At 42.3% G+C, this 25,148-nt stretch overlaps 1 protein-coding gene across 1 annotated transcript in view; it reads right to left on the bottom strand.

The window, feature by feature from the left end:
* LOC143804029 (serotransferrin-B-like) overlaps positions 1-22,599 on the bottom strand; it is a 54,670-nt gene extending 32,071 nt beyond the window's left edge. Inside the window, exons 1-6 of the mRNA XM_077281774.1 lie at positions 22,557-22,599; positions 13,062-13,225; positions 12,634-12,742; positions 1,616-1,792; positions 827-965; positions 600-655 (exon numbers count right to left, since the gene is read on the bottom strand). Coding sequence (XP_077137889.1) covers positions 600-655; positions 827-965; positions 1,616-1,792; positions 12,634-12,742; positions 13,062-13,225; positions 22,557-22,599 — 688 coding nt within the window. The remainder of the gene's footprint in view (positions 1-599; positions 656-826; positions 966-1,615; positions 1,793-12,633; positions 12,743-13,061; positions 13,226-22,556) is intronic.
* Positions 22,600-25,148: the final 2,549 nt, after the last annotated feature.

The following is a 25,148-nucleotide window of genomic DNA, read 5'->3' as shown; positions in this document are numbered from 1 at the left end:
AAAATATTCAGAAAAATTCACACGCTACAGTTCATATGAGTTTATGCCACCAGGGGGCGCAGCTTCGGTGACGGTGTAACTGTATTTAACCCCTTCTGATGGATTTACAGCGTGGGACATGACAGCGTGGGCGGACAGGTATGGGATATTGTTGCTTTTGTGTTTTGCATTTTTTCCAGGAGAACGAGGGTCTTCAGTTGGATTGAGTGTACAATAAAGATTTTAAGACCGGTGTCTTTTTTTTTATTAAAATAGGCGCATCTTTCAGAGAGGTAGATGTGCATGTGTGCTCTCTCTATTCACTTGTGCGTGAGCTACAAAAAGAAAGTGCCAAGCAGACGTGCTCTGAAATTTTCAGAACTGCCGCAATAGTGGGTGTAGAGAACCATGCATGTGAGGCCACCTCGCTATTTGCTGCCACATGAGATGGAGCCCTTTTCTTCAGACAGACGTAGGTTATAGCAATGGTGCCTACATCTATCAGATATTCATGCTATATTCTTTGTACAGTATATGTCGCAAATATATGAACTGGAAAAAAAACTTTAATTTCTGTGAAAATTGTGTAAAACACATACATATACATTTCTTTTGGTTACCTGGTAGAGTCGTGTGTGGCACAAAAGCTACATCACCCTTGTTGTCTCTCAGACATCTGTACAAAAGTTAAAAAAAATACATCCACTGAAATCGAGATATATCAAGTTATATTATGCACGAGGTATAGCTATAAAATATTACATATATTTGTTTATAAACAATATATAAGTATCCGGTATAAATCTGTTACACTCACGCTTTGCCAGTTGGGCAACATTGTTCGTACCTGAATGCTCCGTCAGGCCCGTAGTACGGTTCATCGTTGCTGAGCTTGCACTTTTTACTTCCCTGTCCTATACATTGCTTACACAGGTTTGGCTGAGTGGCTCCCGGGACACAACTTGCTGAAAAATACTTTGAGGCGGCTAAATAGGAGGAATTTCATAGAAATACATTTCTGCTGGTTTTTGATTGGAGAGTTTATAAAACAGTGAACATTTAATTGTCAATCCAAGAGGAAAGGTAAGGAATGACAAATTATTTTCTAGTCCAAGTTTTCAAATATCCATATTAGCCCTATTGTGTGCTTCTAGTAGTACTGTAACTTTGTAACTTTATACTTCTATTACTTCTTTTTCATGTTTTCTGATTGAAGGATCATGTACTGTTTTATATGTAAATATATGTACTGTATCTGTAATTTTTATTCATTGTTTTAAAACTTTATTGCAAAGCTGTGGGTTGTGATGTTCTTTCACTATCCAGATTCACAGCAAAGCAGCTGCTGCATTCCCTATTTCTACTTTTATACAGTCTTTTATAGTCCTTCCTGATTGGCTGTATAGCACCATGTGATGTGATAGCTGCAGAGCATTTTGGGAAGCCCACAAGACCAGACCTGAGGTCATGTGTGCTTTCTCTGGTTCATTCTATCTTCTGTTTTGGGTACAATGGTGGTGTGCATTTTTTGGATGATACAAGAATAAAATTGCAAATTGGTCAAATTCTCTGAGCTTATCGAATTTCCTAAAATTTGATACAACTTGCAATCAATTCCCTCTTTTCTAATATTTACCTCTTTCTGTTTCTTCAATCGTCCAGTTCAATAACCTCTTCTCATGAAGAGCTCTTAGTGGTGAGTACCATCCATCCATGTGTCCTATTCCAGAGTGACAAGATCTCTTGTTCCTCAGCTCATTGAACTTAAAAGTGCTTGATTTTTTCACTACGGCCACCGCATAATAACACGTTTCTATAAAAAAAAGTCCAAAGAGTATGCTGCCTATGATGTTTGACAAAACCCTCCGCCCCAAGATAATTAATTGGAAGTTTCACTTAGTAGAAAATGACAACCAACCCATAAATATGGGGAAATGGAAGAGATCTACCAATAAAGTTAAAATATTAAAATTGTATTACAATTTGTTATAAAAAGACAAAGTATAAAAAAGCACTTGATATAGATAGCAATAATACCATAGGGGACGCTGGGCATACAAAGAAGGACAAGAAAAACAACAAGGAATAAAAAATATATTTATATATATTGTATATGAGGAGGATACAGGAATAATTCAATAAATCAAAGGATCAATGCAGATAGCTTCCTTCCTTGTAAACTAACCTCAATGCCCATATTACTGTTCAGTAATGGTGAGGAGGCAACATAGGTTGAAATATAATATCATAACAAGATAAATATCCAGGATTATTTAGCGGCCATTGCTGCATTTATCTATAGATACATGCAATTTGGATATTTATCTTCTTATGACATTATATTTCACCCTATGTTGACTCCTTACCATTACTGAACAGTAATTTAGGCATTGGGGTTAGTTTATAAGGAAAGACGCTATTTATCTGCATTGATCCTTTGATTTATTGAATTCTTCCTGTATCCTCCTCATATACAATATATATATTTTTTATACAGTTGTGCTCAAGAGTTTACTTACCCCGGCAGAATTTTTGCTTTCTTGGCCTTTTTTTCGGAGAATATGAATGATAACACCAAAACTTTTTCTCCACTCATGGTTAGTGGTTGGGTGAAGCCATTTATTGTCAAACTACTGTGTTTTCTCTTTTTAAATCATAATGACACCCAAAACATCCAAATGACCCTGATCAAAAGTTCACATACCCTGGTGATTTTGGCCTGATAACATGCACAGAAGTTGACACAAATGGGTTTGAATGGCTACTAAAGGTAACATCCTCATCCCTGTTTGCTTATAATCAGTGTGTGTGCAGAAAAGCTGAAAGTTTATGGGATCCAGAGAGACTCTTGCATCTTTCATCCAGCCACTGATGTTTCTGGATTGTGAGTCATGGTGAAAGCAAAAGAATTGTCAAAGGATCTGTGGGAAAAGGTAGTTGAAATGTATAAAACAGGAAATCAATACAAAAAGATTTCCAAGGAATTGATAATGCCAGTCAGCAGCATTCAAACTGTGATTAACAAATGGAAAATCAGGGGCTCTGTAAAAACTAAACCACGGTCAGGTAGACCACCAAAAATGCCGTCCACAACTGCCAGGAAAGTTGTTCGAGATGCAAAGAAAAACCCACAAGTAACATCGGCTGGAATACAGGACACTCTGAAAACTAGCGGTGTGGCTGTTTCAAGATGCACAATAAGGAGGCACTTGAATAAAAATGGGCTGCATGGTCGAATCGCCAGTAGAAAGCCATTACTGCGCAAATGCCAAAAAGTATCTCGCCTACAATACGCCAAACAGCACAGAGACAAGGTTGAAAATTTCTGGAACAAGGTAATTTGGAGTGATGAGACCAAAGTTGAACTTTTTGTCCACAACCATAAACGTTACAGTTGGAGAGAAGTCAACAAGGCCTATGATGAAAGGAACACAATTCCTTCTGTAAAACACGGAGGTGGATCGCTGATGTTTTGAAGATGTGTGAGCTACAAAGGCACTGGAAACTTGATCAAAGTTGAAGGAAAGATGAATGCAGCACGTTATCAGCAAATACTGGAGGCAAATTTGCACTCATCAGCCTGGAAGCTGCTCATGTAGTGATGAACGAGCATACTTGATAATGCTCGGTACTCGCCCAAGCATCACTGTACTGCGCATTTCCGGCATTATTCGGTGGGAGCTCGGGTCCCCGCCCTGCATGTTTGGAGCTCTTTAGAGTGCCAATCAACATGCAGGGATTGTCTGCCACACACTGTAATGCCACAGCCATGTTGGTTGTGGGACTACAGTGATTGGCTGGCCGCACAGCATCAACAGGTCTATATCAGACCTGGCGCCGCCCTGCTCGGCACAGCTCCAGAATAAGCAGTGTAGGGAGAGTTACTGCAGTGATAGGGACAGAATAGGTTGGGTATACAGTTACTGTGGGTATACACTAATTGAATACACAAACCCAGCTAAAGCAACAGTCCTTCTAAGGGCTAATTACGGGGTATATAGATTGCAGTGCTAGTAGGCACTGAGTGTATGTGGGTATATAGATATCAGCAGCAGGCAGGCATTGTATGTGGCATACTTCATTGCATACATCAAGAGGGTCCATTCCATTACTGTCTGCTGCTGCTGCCTATTACATATATTAACCGTATATACATAGCCCCAGGTATCATTGACCAGGAATAATAAACTTTTTTTGCATTTTAATCCTGTTTATTTAATTCCAAAGCAATCCAGAGCCCACGTTTTTTTTTCCTCCATTTGGTCATTGGGACTGCAGAATACAGCCAAATCCTTTTCATAGTACAGCATGAAAATCCAGCTATTTTAAACGGGTTTGTCCATCCCAGCGGTCAAATCTGAGCGCTGCATTGCAGTCGGAGCATGATGTGATGGAGCAAGGAACCATACAGGGTGATTACACACTGCCCAGCCTCATGTCATCCCAACGTAGATTGGTTCACAATGAGGAAGAGGAGGAGGAGGAGGAAGAATAGGAGCTACTTTCATGTGCTATAGATGGTACTACAAGCACAGCTGTCATACCGTCTATTCAGAGTGGATGGCCTGGTCAGTCGACTGTTAGCAGTCTGGAACGCATGGCTGACTGTATGTTGTGCTACCTTTCCCATGACCCTCGTATTCTTAAAATTTTGAGTGACAGTCATTACTGGTTGGTGACACTTCTAGACCCACGCTACAAGGAGAACTTTCAATCTCTTCTTCCAGAGGCAGACAGGTGTACTAAAATGGTGCAGTACCAGAAGGCCATTGTTGCAGAATTGTTAAAAAATTCCCATCTGAAAACGCTGGCAGCAGAGGTCAAAGTTCGTTGGACAACCAAGGAATACAGTTGAGAGAAACACAACTCCAATCCAGCAGAGGCAGGGGAACACTGGCAAAGTTCTGATAGAGTTTTCTCAGACCCTCCCATCGCACTGAAAATGCTGACAGGCTGACTCTTATAAAAAAAGAACAAGGTCTGGATTGGGCCAGACTTCTCTACACCACCGAATGATAACAGCGAAACATAACCTCAAATCCAGTGTCATTTTTTGGGAGGTCTATTCTCATGCACCTCTTCACACCCACACATGGGTATACGCTTCCTGATTTTGCCTATTTGCTGTTATCCTCCTCCTTCTCCTCATCCTCATCAGCCACCATCACTAGATCACCATGGTGACCGTGGCCCATGATGCAACAGCCAAGTTATTGTGTTAAAGGGTGTGAAGAAACCAGATTGTATCTTAATTTCCCAGACAACCATGTTTGCAAGAACCAAAAGAACTGGCTTTTTATCTGTATATTGGCTTGTGAATTCAAGTGTTTATGTCTGGTGGGTCAAGAAGACAGACTTGCTAACTGATATACTATCTAACATACTGTGTAAATCTGTAATAGTGACTGTACATTGAGTGTGTTAAGCTTTGTTTATTGATGTGTGCTTATATGCTAATAGTGCTACTTAATCCCATCACCATTGTTTACCTTATCTTGATGTTGGACTGAAAGACCCTGGGTAATTCTAAAAATAGCTTACATGCCTTGGGTATAAAAAGACTCAGAGATCAGATCCTGAGGGAGGTAGGTAACATAGAGATACCAGCCAGACATTCTGCAAACCACCCAACAGACAAGAGAAAGGACTGCAGCCAATTCATTATGGCACCATCACGAGGGACACTGATCTATGATTCTATAGGAAAAAACCCAGGGGTTTTCGGCTCCGGTTGGAAGGACACAGATCTGATCCAGTGACCATCTCTGAACCATGGATATGTTTGGAGAAAGCCAGGTTTGGGACCCACTGGTCGCCTGGTTCCATGGAGATGGTCAGATACGCCAGGTGGTGGCTCTCGTGTCAACTGGCTTTGGACCTTGTATGGACTCTATGGACAGTTCTTGGTCATCTCCCTATGCTTGTCGTTACCTCTTCTCTGTGCGTGCACCCACAGATGAAGTAGCGACCCTGGGAGCTCTGACATCATGTCAACTGGCTTTGGACTTTGTATGGACTCTATGGACAGTTCTTGGTCATCTCCCTATGCTTGTCGTTACCTCTTCTCTGTGTGTGCATCCACAGATGGAGTAGCAACCCTGGGAGCTCTGACATCATGTTATACTGGAAATACGTAGAGACGCAGTGATATTTTATATGCGCCCATGTAACCAAACAATTCCAGCCATGGTGGGATTGTTATGTTTGCTATTGTGTGTTGTGGTTCAATAAAGTATTGCCACACTATTTTACCTTAACCCTGTGTTGTCTGTGTAGTGTATTGCCCACGGGGAGATAGAGCGGGCGTTCAGTGGCATGAGCCGTGGTCCATGCAGTCTTGCTAAAGACAGCCGGGCCAGCGGACGAGAGCACCCACTGACCCCGTTTCTCCACAAAGGGTGTTTATGATGCCCATAAAGAAATGTTTACACAGTATGTTGAGGTGACCCCCCTGGGGCAAATATTTGTCTACCCATACACTTAGTGTATGGGCATTACAAGAATAGGAGACCTGCTCCTTTAAACTGGGAAAACATTTTTCGGAGGCAATCGTCCACATTTATTCCAAGGGTGATTGGGGTGCGTGCAAATTTGGGGCAGGCCTTGCATTCACTTAATGGGCAAACTTTATGGGAGTACCAAAGACTAATAATGTGAACTTAACCCAGTGGACGTAGTGTATATGGACTTTTCCAAAGCTTTTGATACGGTGCCACACAAAAGGTTGTTACATAAAATGAGAGTAATGGGGATAGGGGAAAATATGTGTAAGTGGTTTGAGAGCTGGCTCAGGGATAGGAAACAAAGGGTGGTTATTAATGGAGCACACTCGGACTGGGTCGCGGTTAGCAGTGGGGTACCACAGGGGTCAGTATTGGGCCCTCTTCTTTTTAACATATTTATTAATGACCTTGTAGGGGGCATTCAGAGTAGAATTTCAATATTTGCAGATGACACTAAACTCTGCAGGGTAATCAATACAGGGGAGGACAATTTTATATTACAGGATGATTTATGTAAACTAGAAGCTTGGGCTGATAAATGGCAAATGAGCTTTAATGGGGATAAATGTAAGGTCATGCACTTGGGTAGAAGTAATAAGATGTATAACTATGTGCTTAATTCTAAAACTCTGGGCAAAACCGTCAATGAAAAAGACCTGGGTGTATGGGTGGATGACAAACTCATATTCAGTGGCCAGTGTCAGGCAGCTGCTACAAAGGCAAATAAAATAATGGGATGTATTAAAAGAGGCATAGATGCTCATGAGGAGAACATAATTTTACCCCTCGTATTCTTAAAATTTTGAGTGACAGTCATTACTGGTTGGTGACACTTCTAGACCCACGCTACAAGGAGAACTTTCAATCTCTTCTTCCAGAGGCAGACAGGTGTACTAAAATGGTGCAGTACCAGAAGGCCATTGTTGCAGAATTGTTAAAAAATTCCCATCTGAAAACGCTGGCAGCAGAGGTCAAAGTTCGTTGGACAACCAAGGAATACAGTTGAGAGAAACACAACTCCAATCCAGCAGAGGCAGGGGAACACTGGCAAAGTTCTGATAGAGTTTTCTCAGACCCTCCCATCGCACTGAAAATGCTGACAGGCTGACTCTTATAAAAAAAGAACAAGGTCTGGATTGGGCCAGACTTCTCTACACCACCGAATGATAACAGCGAAACATAACCTCAAATCCAGTGTCATTTTTTGGGAGGTCTATTCTCATGCACCTCTTCACACCCACACATGGGTATACGCTTCCTGATTTTGCCTATTTGCTGTTATCCTCCTCCTTCTCCTCATCCTCATCAGCCACCATCACTAGATCACCATGGTGACCGTGGCCCATGATGCAACAGCCAAGTTATTGTGTTAAAGGGTGTGAAGAAACCAGATTGTATCTTAATTTCCCAGACAACCATGTTTGCAAGAACCAAAAGAACTGGCTTTTTATCTGTATATTGGCTTGTGAATTCAAGTGTTTATGTCTGGTGGGTCAAGAAGACAGACTTGCTAACTGATATACTATCTAACATACTGTGTAAATCTGTAATAGTGACTGTACATTGAGTGTGTTAAGCTTTGTTTATTGATGTGTGCTTATATGCTAATAGTGCTACTTAATCCCATCACCATTGTTTACCTTATCTTGATGTTGGACTGAAAGACCCTGGGTAATTCTAAAAATAGCTTACATGCCTTGGGTATAAAAAGACTCAGAGATCAGATCCTGAGGGAGGTAGGTAACATAGAGATACCAGCCAGACATTCTGCAAACCACCCAACAGACAAGAGAAAGGACTGCAGCCAATTCATCATGGCACCATCACGAGGGACACTGATCTATGATTCTATAGGAAAAAACCCAGGGGTTTTCGGCTCCGGTTGGAAGGACACAGATCTGATCCAGTGACCATCTCTGAACCATGGATATGTTTGGAGAAAGCCAGGTTTGGGACCCACTGGTCGCCTGGTTCCATGGAGATGGTCAGATACGACAGGTGGTGGCTCTCGTGTCAACTGGCTTTGGACCTTGTATGGACTCTATGGACAGTTCTTGGTCATCTCCCTATGCTTGTCGTTACCTCTTCTCTGTGCGTGCACCCACAGATGAAGTAGCGACCCTGGGAGCTCTGACATCATGTCAACTGGCTTTGGACTTTGTATGGACTCTATGGACAGTTCTTGGTCATCTCCCTATGCTTGTCGTTACCTCTTCTCTGTGTGTGCATCCACAGATGGAGTAGCAACCCTGGGAGCTCTGACATCATGTTATACTGGAAATACGTAGAGACGCAGTGATATTTTATATGCGCCCATGTAACCAAACAATTCCAGCCATGGTGGGATTGTTATGTTTGCTATTGTGTGTTGTGGTTCAATAAAGTATTGCCACACTATTTTACCTTAACCCTGTGTTGTCTGTGTAGTGTATTGCCCACGGGGAGATAGAGCGGGCGTTCAGTGGCATGAGCCGTGGTCCATGCAGTCTTGCTAAAGACAGCCGGGCCAGCGGACGAGAGCACCCACTGACCCCGTTTCTCCACAAAGGGTGTTTATGATGCCCATAAAGAAATGTTTACACAGTATGTTGAGGTGACCCCCCTGGGGCAAATATTTGTCTACCCATACACTTAGTGTATGGGCATTACAAGAATAGGAGACCTGCTCCTTTAAACTGGGAAAACATTTTTCGGAGGCAATCGTCCACATTTATTCCAAGGGTGATTGGGGTGCGTGCAAATTTGGGGCAGGCCTTGCATTCACTTAATGGGCAAACTTTATGGGAGTACCAAAGACTAATAATGTGAACTTAACCCAGTGGACGTAGTGTATATGGACTTTTCCAAAGCTTTTGATACGGTGCCACACAAAAGGTTGTTACATAAAATGAGAGTAATGGGGATAGGGGAAAATATGTGTAAGTGGTTTGAGAGCTGGCTCAGGGATAGGAAACAAAGGGTGGTTATTAATGGAGCACACTCGGACTGGGTCGCGGTTAGCAGTGGGGTACCACAGGGGTCAGTATTGGGCCCTCTTCTTTTTAACATATTTATTAATGACCTTGTAGGGGGCATTCAGAGTAGAATTTCAATATTTGCAGATGACACTAAACTCTGCAGGGTAATCAATACAGGGGAGGACAATTTTATATTACAGGATGATTTATGTAAACTAGAAGCTTGGGCTGATAAATGGCAAATGAGCTTTAATGGGGATAAATGTAAGGTCATGCACTTGGGTAGAAGTAATAAGATGTATAACTATGTGCTTAATTCTAAAACTCTGGGCAAAACCGTCAATGAAAAAGACCTGGGTGTATGGGTGGATGACAAACTCATATTCAGTGGCCAGTGTCAGGCAGCTGCTACAAAGGCAAATAAAATAATGGGATGTATTAAAAGAGGCATAGATGCTCATGAGGAGAACATAATTTTACCTCTATACAAGTCACTAGTTCGACCACACTTAGAATACTGTGCACAGTTCTGGTCTCCGGTGTATAAGAAAGACATAGCTGAACTGGAGCGGGTGCAGAGAAGAGCGACCAAGGTTATTAGAGGACTGGGGGGTCTGCAATACCAAGATAGGTTATTACACTTGGGGCTATTTAGTTTGGAAAAACGAAGACTAAGGGGTGATCTTATGTTAATGTATAAATATATGAGGGGACAGTACAAAGACCTTTCTGATGATCTTTTTAATCATAGACATGAGACAGGGACAAGGGGGCATCCTCTACGTCTGGAGGAAAGAAGGTTTAAGCATAATAACAGACGCGGATTCTTTAATGTAAGAGCAGTGAGACTATGGAACTCTCTGCCGTATGATGTTGTAATGAGTGATTCATTAATTAAATTTAAGAGGGGACTGGATGCCTTTCTGGAAAAGTATAATGTTACAGGGTATATACACTAGATTCCTTGATAAGGCGTTGATCCAGGGAACTAGTCTGATTGCCGTATGTGGAGTCGGGAAGGAATTTTTTTCCCCATGGTGGAGTTACTCTTTGCCACATGGGTATTTTTTGCCTTCCTCTGGATCAACATGTTAGGGCATGTTAGGTTAGGCTATGGGTTGAACTAGATGGACTTACAGTCTTCCTTCAACCTTAATAACTATGTAACTATGTAACTTTGTTTTCATGTGGCCATTTAAGACGTCGGTTCAAAGGGTTATTGGGGTGCGTGTAACTTTGGTGCAGGGCAGGCAGTAGCTTTTCTACCGAGGGGGCAGAGGGTGCGGGCGCCCCAGGCCCCATGCTCTGAGGGGTCCCATCCGTAGCTATGCTATGTAACTGTATCGGCGTGCACAGCGAGCCGATACAGTTACATTCTGAGACAGAGCAGGGAGACACGATCTCCCTGCTCTGCCGCCCGGCCACTATAGGGCCTCTGAGCAGGCAGGGGGGTGCCATCAGTGGACCCCCCGCATGTCATTGCAGGGTCATCTGTATCATTACCCTGGAATGGATGTTCCTTAACATATTTGGGTACTAGGAAAGTAAAGGGAAGGTGCTCAAAATCAGGTTGTGTGCAGGCACAACTCATGAAAATCTTAAAATATCAGCTGTTGTTCCTTCATGGCTGAGGGATGATCTCCTCCTCGATAGTTGACCAATTTGCATGATAACACAATATCAGGCTCACCAAGATGAGTTGAATGGTTTTTATTTCCACAATGCTGGACTAGCATCTTTTTTAACCCCTTTCTGACGTCAGGCGTAATAGCACACCGACGTTGGACTCCCTCCCTTTGATGTAGGCTCCGGCGGTGAACCCACATCTTTTCCAGGACATTTCAGCTGATTTGAACAGCTGACATGTGCCTGGAATAGCCACGGGTGGAATCGCAATCCACCTGCGGCTGTTAACTAGTTAAATGCCGCTGTCAAATCTGACAGCGGCATTTAACTCGCGCTTCCGGCCAACGGGCCGGAATCTTACCCACAGGTGACCCCCGTCATGTGATCGTGGGTCACCAGTTCATTGGCATGACAACCAGAGGTCTCCTGGAGACTTCTATGGTTGTCAGTGCCGGCTTGTGGTGAGCGCCACCAATTCTGCTTTATAGAGGCGATCTGATCATCGCCTCTGTGTAGCAGAGCCGATCGGGTTGTGGCAGCTTCTAGTTTCCCATGGAGACTATTGATGAATGTCAAAAGAAAAAAAAATGTTTTTAAAAATATAAAAAAAGAAGTAAAAGTTCAAATCACCCCCCTTTTGCCCCATTCAAAATAAAACAATAAAAAAAATCAAACATACACATATTTGGTATTGCCGAGTTCAAAATCACCCAATCTATCAATAAAAAAAAGGATTAACCTGATCGCTAAACGGCGTAGTGAGAAAAGTCAAAATGCCAGAATTAATTTTTTTTGGTCACCGTGACATTGCATTAAAATGCAATAACGGGCGATCAAAAGATCATATCTGCATCAATATGGTATCATTAAAAACGTCAGCTTGGCACGCAGAAATTAAGCCCTCCCCCAACCCGAGATCATGAAAAATGGAGACACTACAGGTAGCGGAAAATGGCGCAATTATTTATTTATTTTTGAAAAAAGTTTGGAAATTTTTTTCACCACTTAGATAAAAACTAATCATGTTTGGTGTTTATGAACTCGTAATGACCTGGAGAATCATAATGTCAGGTCAGTTTTAGCATTTAGTGAACCTAGTAAAAAAGCCAAGCAAAAAGCAAGTGTGGGATTGCACTTTTTTGCAATTTCACCACACTTGGAATTTTTTTCCTGTTTTCTAGTACATGACATGGTAAAACCAATGTTGTCATTCAAAAGTACAACTCGTCCCACAAACAACAAGCCCTCACATGGCCAAATTGACAGAAAAATGAAAAAGTTATGGCTCTGAGAAGAAGGGAAGCAAAAAACGAAAACACAAAACGGAAAAAAAGCTCAGGTCATGAAGGGGTTAAATGGAAAAATGGCAACTGTTTTTTTTTGTTGCAATTGTTTTTTTCACTTGAAACAGACGCTAGTCAAGCATTGAAGCGCGTTGTGGAAATAAAAAGCATTCAACTCATCTTGGCCCAAAAGGATTCTTCATTGCAGCAGCACTGCCTGATCTTGTGTTATCGTCCAAATTGGTCAAAACCTCATGAATATCATACAACACGTAACGTTTATACCTTTTTGAGGACCATAGCTTTCTGCAAGGATTGGTTTCAAGTTATAAGGATGCAAGGATGCTTTATAGACATTTCCACTATCCACCGTAAGGGCATCAGCATCTCCATCCTGCAAAATATCAAGCGTTTTACATTTTCAGTATAGACTGAATATAAGAATGCATATAAATAGGAAGCCTGAATAAGTTACAAGGATGAGGCTAAAGAAGACAAAGAGACTCAAACGTGGCAGCATTAAACAGTCTAATGCTCCAGTACCCAACATGGATCTCCAACCAAAGTCGAAACGCGTTTCACACACGCCTTCGTCATTGTTACTTTTTGAAGTATAATTACACAGTTAGCAACAGCCATAATTTCTTATCATATATTGAAATAATTGCTTCTTTAATATACATACATGTCTTTGTATTAATCATCAAACTTACCTTAATGGCAAGGAAGCAGTCTTCGAGGTTGGTTCTCTTTACACAGATGAGGGGAATGTCTGCACTCTTACACAATCTTGCTAAATCCCTGCATTTCTTGTATTCACTTTCTGATGTCAGACACCAGCGAATATTTCTTGTTTTAGTAACGGCTAGGCAAAAGACTGAGAAACAGGAAAATAGCATTAAATTTGTCTCAATGTATAACGATCTGTAACCAATTAAATATCTGTAATGGACTGGCCCCAGTGCAAAACGTAACACAAAACAGCCTTCTAATGCTGGTGAAGGCCACCATAGCCCCATCAAAGGCCAAGGGGACACACCAAGACATATTTATCAATACTGTTGAATATTTAGACAATCAAAACTGACTAGATGGTCTTAGGACTCCTGCACATGACCAATGTTATTCTATGGGGCCATGCCGATGTCCGATTTGTTTCTTTGGATGGAGTCTGTCCAAGGAAAAAAGCAGCATGCCCAATTTGCATCCATAAACTGGATCAAATGTAAGTCAATGAGTCTGTCAAAAAATCGGTACAAACTTGGATGACATGTGAGTGCAGTCCAATTTTTACGGACTGGCAGAATGGATAAGATAGATACTTTTTTTTACATCTTCTCCACATCTGAAAAAATTGGATTACACTACGATCACACTCTGATCCAATTCTGATCAGAGTGTTATTAGCATAATCCGACCGATTTTCTTATGTGAGAGAACATATGGTCTTGTAAACCTAGCCTTAAAGTGTTCCAGATTTATCCCATTGGCTCATGCTGTTCTATACATCTTGCATACTTTAAGAGTGTTTAATCGAAATTTGCTCCACTTTTTAATTGGCTTTTTATTCGGTACATGGCATCTCAGGTTAGACCAAGCCCTTTTTGTGAAGCAATGTGTATTTTCAGCGAGGCCATGTTTCCTTGTCGTGAAAGAGGCAGAAAGTTTCTAAAACACACAGAAACTGATTAAATTAGACTGGCGTTGCGCTTGCCAGTCTTAATGAAGGACTCGCTGGAGACTATCCACACCATTTTATGAATTTAACGCATTTTATCAGTGGCACGCGCCTCAACATAAATACTACTCCAGTTAGGGACTTTTGCTGAATTTGACGCCACTTTTGATGAATTTGACAGGTGGGTATAGCCACGTCCCGTCCTGTCCTGTGCCGTCCCGTCCCACCATTACTTTTCCCCAGTTTCACCCATTTTGGTTGAGCTGGTTCAAACTAGTGGGAAAAAGACCAAAACTCTGCAATGCGTAAAAACTATGAAAAGAATACCTCCACTGATCCAAAAAAGAGTGCTCGGATGTGTCTGCAGTACAGATGGACTATGTACTCAGCTGTCTTTAGCAGTCCTAAAGACAATGAATGGAGCCGTGGTGCGCAGGTAGGATCACTGATTTAATTAATGGGCCCTGTTCTCGGGATCCTACACTGGAATGTGATAAACTGCATTTATAATCCAAACTCTTTAACCCCTTTACCCACAAGGGTGGTTTGCACGTTAATGAACGGGCAAATTTTTACAGTTCTGACCACTGTCCCTTTATGAGGTTATAACTCTGGAATGCTTCATTAGATCTTGGCAATTCTGAGATTATTTTTTCATGATATATTGTACTTCATAATAGGGGTAAAATTTCTTCCTGCGTTTATTTCTGTAAAAAACGGACATTTGGCGAAAATTTGGAAAATTTATCAATTTTCAAATTTTTAATTTTTATGCTTTTAAAATAGATTAAATAAATAACATTTCCCACATTTCTACTTTACATCAGCACAATTTTGGAAACATTTTTTTTGTTGTTAGGAAGTTATAAGGGTATGTGCACACGTTGTGGATTGGCCTGCGGAATTTTCGGCACAGAATCTGCATCTCTTGGCAGAAAGAGCAGGCCAAAATGCTTGTGGATTTAATGCGGAATTGATGCAGATTTCTTGTGGATTTGTTGTGGATTGTCATGCGTTTTTTGATGTGTGGATTTGCCTTACTCAATGGGTGCAGAAGCGCAGTGAATCCGTGAAGATTTTTCCGCAGCATGTGCACAGCAATTTTCAAATTCCCATTGACTATCATTGTTACTGTACTACACTGCGGATTTGATGCAATTCCGCGTGTCCAAAAACGCTGCGGAAACACACCAAAATCCGCAACGTGTGCACAGAGCCTAAGGGTTAAAAGTTTACCAGCGATTTATCATTTTAACAACAAAATTTACGAAACCATTTTTTTAGGGACCACCTCACAGTTGAAGTCACTTTGAGGGGTCTATATGGCAGAAAATACCCAAAAGTAACACCATTCTAAAAATTGCACCCCTCAAGGTGCTCAAAACCACATTCAAGAAGTTTATTAACCCTTCAGGTGTTTCACAGGAGCAGAAGCAACGTGGAAGGAAAAAATAAACATTTAACGTTTTAGTCACAAAAATGATCTTTTAGCAACAATTTTTTTATTATTATTATTTTTTTATTTTCACGAGGGTACAAGGAGAAAATGAACAGATAAAGTTGTGCAATTTCTCCTAAGTACGCCAATAACCGACATGTTTGGAAAAACCACTGTTTGGGTGCACGGCAGGGCTCGGAATGGAAGGAGCGCCGTTTGACTTTTTCAAACTAAAATTGTCTGGAATTCAGATGGGACGCCATGTCACGTTTGGCGAGCCCTTGGTGTGCCTAAACAGTGGAAACCCCCTACAAGTGACCCCATTTTGGAAACTAGACCCCCTAAGGAACTTATCTAGATGTGTGGTGAGCAGTTTGAACCCCCAAGTGTTTCACTAAAGTTTATAATGCCTGGGCGTGAAAAAATATATATATATTCGTTCGTTTAGTCCCCATTTTTGTTATTTTCCCAAGGGTAACAGGAGAAATTGGATGCCAAAAGTTGTCCAATTTGTTCTGAGTATGCTGATATTCCATATGTGGTGGAACCACTGTTTAGGCACACGGCAGGGCTCGGGAGGGAAGGAGCGCCGTTTGACTTTTTCAAACTAAAATTTGCTGGAATTGAGATCTGACACGGTGACACCATGTCACGTTTGGCGAGCCCTTGATGTGCCTAAACAGTGGAAACCCCCCACAAGTGACCCCATTTTGGAAACTAGACCCCTAAGGAACTTATCTAGATGTGTGGTGAGCACTCTGAACCCCAAGTGTTTCACTAAAGTTTATAATTTCTCCACAAACATGATCGTATAGTCCCCAATTTTTTATTTTTCCCAGGGTAACAGGGGAATTTGGACCCCAAAGATTGTTGTCCAATTTGTCCTGAGTATGCTGGTACCCATATTTGGGGGGGCCACTGTTTGGGCACACTTCAGGGCTCAGAAGGGAAGTAGTGACGTTTTGGAATTCAGACTTTCATGGAATGGTCTGCGGTAGTCATGTTCCACTTGCAGAGCCCCTGATGTGCCTAAACAGTAGAAACCTCCCACAAGTGACCCCATTTTTTAAACTAGACCCCCTAAGGAACTTACCTAGATTTGAAGCAATCTTTCATACACAAGTCAGGTTTTTCAGGGCAGGTTCCGCATTGATAAATGGTGTCCTTGCGTATTCCCCTTTTGTAACACACTCGGCACCTATTTTGCATCTTACCTTTTCTTTCAGTTGGCGGGACCACTCCTGGGAAATGCTGACCTGGTACGATATGAGCGCCTTCAGTTCCGGAAGTACTGAGGCCCGCTCCTTCCTAAGTGCCAAATATCAGGGCCTTAACCACTACCTACTGGAACGGAAGGTATGACGTATCGGTGTGGCGTGCACATCATGACAGCAGGAAAGCATTGAGCATTGCCATTTGTACGATGTGCATGGCCAGCTTTTTTTACCACACCTTGGCCTTTCTCAGAGCACTGTATGGTTGGAGGAGTTGATAGGAGAGATCAACGCCCCCCATGTTTTTGGTGTACCCCAGTACACAGTTCGGTTTGCTGAACTGTGTATAGGTACCTCTTATAGTGCTGAGGGCACTGCCATCACCGTGAATGGTGGTAAAGAGAAGGACATCCCTCTTGTCCTTGTACTTAACCACCAGCAGGTGGTCACTACATTGGGCTCTGCTGTCATCCCTTCTGAGCATCTGCCCAAGTAGTGTTTTCGGGAGGCCTCTGATTTTTGCGACAATACCGCAGGCTGTGGTGCCTCTCGCAGAGAGGAATATGAAGAGTGGGATGCTGGAATAGAAGTTATCGGTGTAGAGGTAATAACCTTTATCCAGCAGTGGGTTCACCAAATCCCACACAATTTTCCCACTCACTCTCAGGACAGAGGGACATTCAGTGGGTTCAATCCTGGCGTCCTTTCCTTCGTATACTCTAAACTTGTGGGTGTACCCTGAGATACTCACACAGCTTATAGAGTTTGATTCCGTACCTGGCCCTCTTGCTGAGCAGGTACTGACGGAATCCGAGCCTTCCCTTAAAATGGACTAAGGACTCATCCACACAGATGTCCCTTTGGGGCATGTACACTTCAGAAAACTTTTTGTTGAAGTGTTCGATGACCGGCCGAACTTTGAACCAATGGTCAAAGTTGGGGTGATCTTATGGGGGACACTGTCCATTATCGGTATAATGCAGGAATCTGTGGATGGCCTCAAAACACGTATGGGCCATGACCATTCGGAACACTGATGTGTTGTATAAAATATCAACACTCCAATATTACCAAATTTCTGGCTTCTTCAAGATCCCCATGGGAAGGACCAGGCCCAAAAACAGAATCATTTCAACTGCGTCTACAGGAGACCAGTTAGAATATGATGAACCGGGGTTTTGTGCCAAAAATTGACGAGCATACAAATTAGTTTTGTCCACCATGAGGTTAACAAAATCCTCAGAGAAAAAGACTTTGAAAAAGTCTATATCTGTGAGGCCGGTGGTGTCAAACATGATTCTTGATTCTGCCACAAAATCAAGAGTTAGTGGCTCATAATTTTTTGGGGTGGTGAGGTCCATATGGGGTGCGCAATAGGGTGCGCTGGTTCAGCTTCATCTTGTGGAATGGTGGGTGCTGCCTCATTTTCTGTCCTGGGACGTCTGCATGGTGGTTCCGCAGGACCCGAGGAGGAAGATGAGGAGGAGGAAGAGGATGAAGAATCCAAAAGGTAAAGAAATGTGGGATCCTCTCCCTCGCTGTCAGTGTCAGAGGCAAGGAAAGCATATGCCTCCTACACTGAATAGTGCTGTTGGGACGAACGTAACGGGAGGGACATTTTTTTATGAGTATGGTGCTTGTGTGTACTTTATTTATAACTGTATGTGTGTGTAGGGGGATAAACTTTTATCTGAAAAGAAAAAGCTAAAAGAAAAAAAGCAAATGGGGAGAAAAAAAATGTCTGTGAAAAGAAAAATGTAAAACAGCAGGCACCAGCTCTGATAAGTGAACTGTGTCACTTATCAAAGTTCGGCGGCTGCTGGATGTGCGCACGGAGCTGGCACAAAGGGGGGTGGGAAAGAAAAGCGAGCATGAGTGTTGATTGGTGAACTGCGTCACCAATCAACACTCGGCGGTTGCTAAATGTGCGTATGGAGGCGGCGCAAAGGGGGGTTGGAGGGGGTAAAAGGAGGGACAAAGGGAAGGGGGATGGGAGGTATTGGGGTGGATGAAGAGAGATCGGGCAGGGATCAGGGATCAACACTTATGGTTGTAGTCTCTCTTCTGTCTTCTTTCTTCAGCAGGGTTTGTGGTGTTACAGGCTTCTGTAGCACCACAAGGCCCAGCACAAGCGGAGATCTGGCAGTGTGACCGCTCTGCAGGAATCCTCAGCTAGCGGTCTCTCATCGATCTCACCAATCAGAGCTGGCCCTGGTGACGCCGATGTTGCTCCGATCCCAGGCAGGTCACTGGCAGGTCACCAGCAGGGCACAGTGTGGTCACCCGCAGCTGTGCCCTGTGATTGGCGCAATCGACGATTACATTGATAGTGCCAATCAGCAGCTGCAGGCCATGCTTGGCCTGTCCTAGGCACCGGCCTATGATTGGTGCTCTTAGAGCACCGATCCAGGAAGGGCACAATGCGGTAACACCACGGCTGTGCCATGCGATTGGCGCAATCAATGTGATCGTCGATCTAGCCAATCTGAGGGGTTTTCGATTGGCACTCGATCCTAGTCTGATTGTCTGAAACATTGAGAGAGGCTGCAATTGGCTGTTCAGAATTGAACAGTCAATCACAGCGATCGTGAGCCCGGGTGGGCGGGGACACCCCTGGGATGCCGACATCATCTTCCAAGAGGTAAGATGGCACAGGAATTTTAATGCGATAAGCGAAACTTAAATCACAGTGTTGCATTAAAGGGCATGACGTACTATCCCATCCATGGGAAGTAAGGCCCCGGTCACATTGACTGGATAGTACGTCAGATGGCAGAGAAGGGTTAATTTCTAATACTGCTGTGCCTATGGAGAGAAGACCATAGGCACAACAGTATTAGAAAGAGGTGCACATTGTCATTGCGGTAGAAAATTCTGTAGTATGTAGCCAGGACTCTACTGCAGAGGATTTAGTCTCCTTTCAGTAAAGGCTGGAGCAAGCCGCCTCCTCCCCCCATGGTGTTGGCAGAGACCGACATGAGAATGGGTTGGAGGGGGTGGGACAGGGTTAATAGGGTGGTGATATGCAAAGAGGGTTTTTTATAGGGTCAGTTAGGGGTGAGGTGCCTCAGTTTCCCGCTCCTGTAAGGTGAAAAGCAGTCCCAGCCGCCCTAATTTTATATTTGTTCCGGTGGGGTTTTGGTAGTTTATTATCGGGTCATTGTGGCCTTGTGCAGTTGGGGGGGTCCTTGAAGTTGGTGCTAAATTGGCCTGGGGAGTTCATGGGTATATGGATTCCCCAATTGTTATATATTATGGTTTGGTTTGGTGATTTTGAGGGGATCTTCTGCAAGGGTTTGTCGGATCCCCAGGGTTTAAGTGGACAATGGAACCCTTTGGGATATTGATGCACCCAAGCCAGTGGGGTAATTTATGGTCTGTTACTATGTCCACAGTTCTCTGCTTGGTTAACCCCTTTCTGCCAGCTGACGGAATAGTACGTCAGCTGGCAGAACCCTCGCTTTGAGGTGGGCTCCGGCGGTGAGTCCACCTCAAAGCCGCGACATGTCAGCTGTTTTGTACAGCTGACATGTGCACGCAATGAGCGCGAGCGGAATCCCGATCAAGTGCTGACAGCGGCATTTAACTAGCGCTCCCGGCCGCGCGGCCGGAAGTGCTCGCACCGCTAACCCCCGTCACATGATCGGGGGTCATCGGTGCATTGCCATAACAACCAGAGGTCTCCTTGAGACCTCTATGGTTGTTGATGGCCGATTGCTTTGAGTGCCACCCTGTGGTCGGCGTTCAAAGCAACCCTGCATTTCTGCTACATAGAGGTGATCTGTACTTCACCTCTATGTAGCAGAGGCGATCGAGTTGTGCATGCTTCTAGCCTCCTATGGAGGCTATTGAAGCATGCCAAAGTTTTTTTAAAAAAAAGTGTTTAAAAATATAAAAAAATATATATATATATAAAAGTTCAAATCACCCCCCTTTCGCCCCAATCAAAATGAAACAATAAAAAAAAATCAAACATACACATATTTGGTATCGCCGCGTTCAGTATCGCCCGATCTATCAATAAAAACAAAGGATTAACCTGATTGCTAAATGGCGTAGCGAGAAAAAAAATCAAAACGCCAAAATTACGTTTTTTTGGTCCCCGCAACATTGCATTAAACTGCAATAATGGGCGATCAAAAGATTGTATCTGCACCAAAATGGTATCATTAAAAATGCCAGCTCGGCACGCAAAAAATAAGCCCTCACCGGACCCCAGATCACGAAAATTGGAGACGCTATGGGTATCGGAAAATCGCACAATTTTTTTTTTAGCAAATTTTGGAATTTTTTTTCACCACCTAGATAAAAAATAACCTTGACATGTTAGGTGTCTATGAACTCGTAATGACCTGGAGAATCATAATGGCAGGTTAATTTTAGCATTTGGTGAACCTAGCAAAAAAGCCAAACAAAAAACAAGTGTGAGATTGCACTTTTTTGCAATTTCATCACACTTGGAATTTTTTTCCCGTTTTCTGTTACATGGCATGGTAAAACTAATGGTATCGTTCAAAAGTACATCTCGTCCTGCAAAAAATAAGCCCTCACATGGCCATATTGACGGAAAAATAAAAAAGTTATGGCTCTGGGAAGGAGGGGAGCGAAAAACGAAAACGAAAAAATGGAAAAAGCTCCGGGGGTGAAGGGGTTAAGCACCAGATTTTGGGAGCTTCAAGGACCCTCCCAGGATTTTATTTATATTATTATTAAATATTTGTATGTGGTATAAATAAAGGCTGCTGTGGTCAAAATTATCCAACTTCACAGTGTCTTTCCTTATTTTGGGGGCCCGGGTGGGGGAGGTTTTTGGGTATTCAACTTGGAAGGTTTAGTTAATGGAGGGTTCCCACCAGAGCATCGACAATACTAGTGTCATGGTATATGCACCGTGTTGTAAGGGTATAAAAGATAGTACATTACAATAACATATTTGTATAAGAAATGTTTTTACACATAAATATCCTACTATTTTACTAATGACCAGTTCTCTCCATAACATCTATAAAGAATATAAGTCTCACTTTGCATCACTGATTTCAGTGAGGGCCACTAGAGTTTTCTTGACACTAGACCTCTGCTAGACAATTAATAAAGTTTGTCTAGCAATTTCCCATACATTTTGTATAGATAAATGTCTTATATTTATGGTAAAGTGGCCATGTTCCCACGTGTACCCAAATAGTGTGTATACTGCATTTTTTCTGAAGTTTTTATCTGCAGAAAATCTGCGTGTTTAACAGTCTAAGTAAAGTGGATGTGATTACATGAAAACTCCTTCTTTCTGTGCATTTAAAGATGCTGTTACACTGTGCAATTTTTGATGCATTTTTTTCTCCATAGGCTTCTGAGGGGAGCTAAGAAAAACATATGTAAAAAATGCAGAATCGCAGCTTTTCTCTATTAAAATACGCAGCTTGAAATCTGCACTAAAATGCATCACATGGAGAAAAACGTAGCAAAAGCGCGATAATCAAAGAAGACTTAATATTACATATTTTGGTCGGACACTTGCAGAAAACATGAGGATGAAAAACAGCAGACAAAAAAACAAGCACTTACGCTACGGGTGAACACGACCTCAAACAATACTTGTAAAGTAAAAGGTAATGTTGGTCTTGATAAAGAGTTATAGGACAACTTAGAGAATTCGCACGTACAGAGCTGGGGCATGAAGTAGTTTATGTTGATGTTCTGGACTGACATTCATCCTTTTTTAACTATCCTATGTCCATTTGGAAATATTTGACTGGCAAATCCCATTACACTACACTAACACATGATGACATCAATGCTTTCACTTGACCTTCCAGATGTAATAAACATGATAATCTGCATTACATTCTGTTTTCAGGACAGCTGATATTTTTTTGCTTACCTAGCAGATTGAGGCCCAGAGCCACAGGAAAGTAAGGAGCCATCACCCACTGTCTCTAGGGGCTGGAGTGAGAGTGTTCTTCACTCAACATTGGTAGAGCGAAGCCATTTATACAGACAGATGAGCCGCTGTGTGCAGATGTTGCTTCACAGTCCATAATATTTCCCAATATTACACTCCACCTCTGCTTCCCCTCAAACAGCTCTGAATGGGCTCATTCATTTTTTCCAGTAATATGAATTACTGGCAGAAATCACTGTTTGCTTTAGTGGACCCTTTGGATTAGGTAGCAGTAACCCTTTCACCTGCATGAAGACTGGAGATATAGAATTCAGAAGTTTCCACTTTGTTTCTCTGGTTTACTTTAGTCTTGTTTTGTTGTAAAATAACCGATGTCTCTTCCTCTGTGTTTAGTGTTTGTTCACACAGGGCGGATTTTTAGTCCAGGTTTGTGAATGTTACTTTTGCGAAATCTACAGCAATCAAATTCTGTAACATGCACATTTTGATTCTGGATTTAATGTGAAGTTAACTCACTGCGGACCCAGCTGGGAATTCACCAAAGATTTTTGGGATAGATTTTGTTGCGCAAATCCTGCTTCTCAGTCAAAATCTGCAGTATGACATAATATGCAGATACGAAATTCACACCGGATGCGATGAACATGCAACTATAAACTCCTTTACTCATTTTTTTAGGGACCAAATTTGGAAGTGACTTTGATGGCCTATGTGACAGAAAATACCAAAAAAGTGACACCATTTTAAAAAACTGCACCCCCCATGTGCTCAAAACCATATTCAAGAAGTTGATTAACCTTTCAGGGGCTTCACCAGAATTAAAGCAATGTGGAAGGAAAAAAATAAAATATAATTTTACTTTTTCCCACCAAAATATTGATTTAGATCCAAATTTTACATTTTCAAAGGGGTAACAGGAGAAATTGGAGCATACAATTTGTTGTGCAGTTTTTTCTGAGTACGGGGATACCCCATATGTGATGGAAAACTATTGTTTGGGTGCACAGCAGGACTCGGATGGGAAGGAGATCCCTTAAACCTTTAGGCTGCCGTCACACCATCAGTATTTGGTCAGTATTTTACCTCAGTATTTGTAAGCCAAAACCAGGAGTTGGTGATAAATACAGAAGTGGTGACGTGTTTCTATTCTACTTTTCCTCTAATTGGTCCACTCCTGGTTTTGGCTTACAAATACTGAGGTAAAATACTGACCAAATACTGCTAGTGTGACGGCAGCCTTAGAGCGCAAAATTGGTTGGAATAGATAGCGGATGCCATGCAGCATTTTGCAGAGCCTAAGATGTGACTAATCCGTGGAAAGCTCCCGCAAGTGACCCCATTTTTTAATCTATACCCTCAAGGAACTTATCTAGAGGTGTGGTGAGCAACTTGAACCTGCAGTTACATCACAAAATTTTATAGCGTTGACCTGTGAAAATAAAGTACCACATTATTCCCATAAATATGTTGCCTTAGTCCCAAATTATTCATTTTCACAAGGGTAACAAGAGAAAATGGACCATATAATTTGTTGTGCAATTTCTCCTGAATGCGCCGCTACCTCGGGGTGTCGTGAGCATGTTTAACCCTCAGGCAGTTCACAGAATTGTATAACATTGGGCTGAGTCAATGGAATGGAACCTCAAGTTTTTAATATTCAAAATGGATAATAGGAGAAAATGGACCATTTTTTTACATAATTTCTCCAGTGTGTGCCATTACTCTATATTTGGTTGATATCTACTTTTGAGGCTTAGTGGAAAGCGCAAAAGGGAAGGAGCACCATATTGGAGTTCAGATTTTGCTGGAATGGTTTGAGGGTGCCATGTCATATTGACAGAGACCCTGAGATGCAAGTCCACCAGAATTCCCCATAAATGACCCCATTTTACAAACTACATCTACTGTATTCATCCAGGAGTTTAGTGAGCACATGTGCCCTAAAGAATTTTATACCATTGGCCAGTGAAGAAAGAATAATTACATTTTTTACCACTAAAATGTTATAGCCCAAAGTGTTTAATTTACCGTATATAAGGTTTATTAGGAAAAAATTCTCAGTTTGTTTTGCAATTTCTCCTGAGTGCGCCAGTACCCTACATATAATCAGAAACTGTGTTTTAGGCACAGCGGAGAGCTCAGAATGGAAGGAGTACCATATTATATTGCAGATTTTACTGTTGTGGTTTTCAGTGCCATGACCCTCTGGGAGAAACCCAGAGGTGCCAGAACAGCAGAACCCCTATTAAAAAATGACCCCATTTTATAAACTAAACATCTCAATAAATTTATCTAAGGGTGTAGTCATCATATTGACACCACAGGTGTGCCACAGAATTTTATACTGTTGGGCAGTGAAAAAATGAGTACGGTACATTTTTACCACAAAATGATATTTTAGCCCCAGATTTTGCATTTTCCCATAAGGAAATGAGTAAAATTGGCAACAAAATTTGCCCCACAATTTCTGCTGAACGTGGCAATACCCTACGTGTGGCTCTACAGTACTGCTTAGCCACACAGCGAGACTCAGGAGGGACGGAGCGCTATTTGACCCTTGGAGAACAAATG

This window comes from Ranitomeya variabilis, chromosome 2 (genome assembly GCF_051348905.1).
Source record: "Ranitomeya variabilis isolate aRanVar5 chromosome 2, aRanVar5.hap1, whole genome shotgun sequence".
NCBI lineage: Eukaryota > Metazoa > Chordata > Amphibia > Anura > Dendrobatidae > Ranitomeya > Ranitomeya variabilis.
The sequence above is the reverse complement of the archived record's forward strand: the minus strand, read 5'-3'. Positions and strand labels throughout refer to the sequence as shown.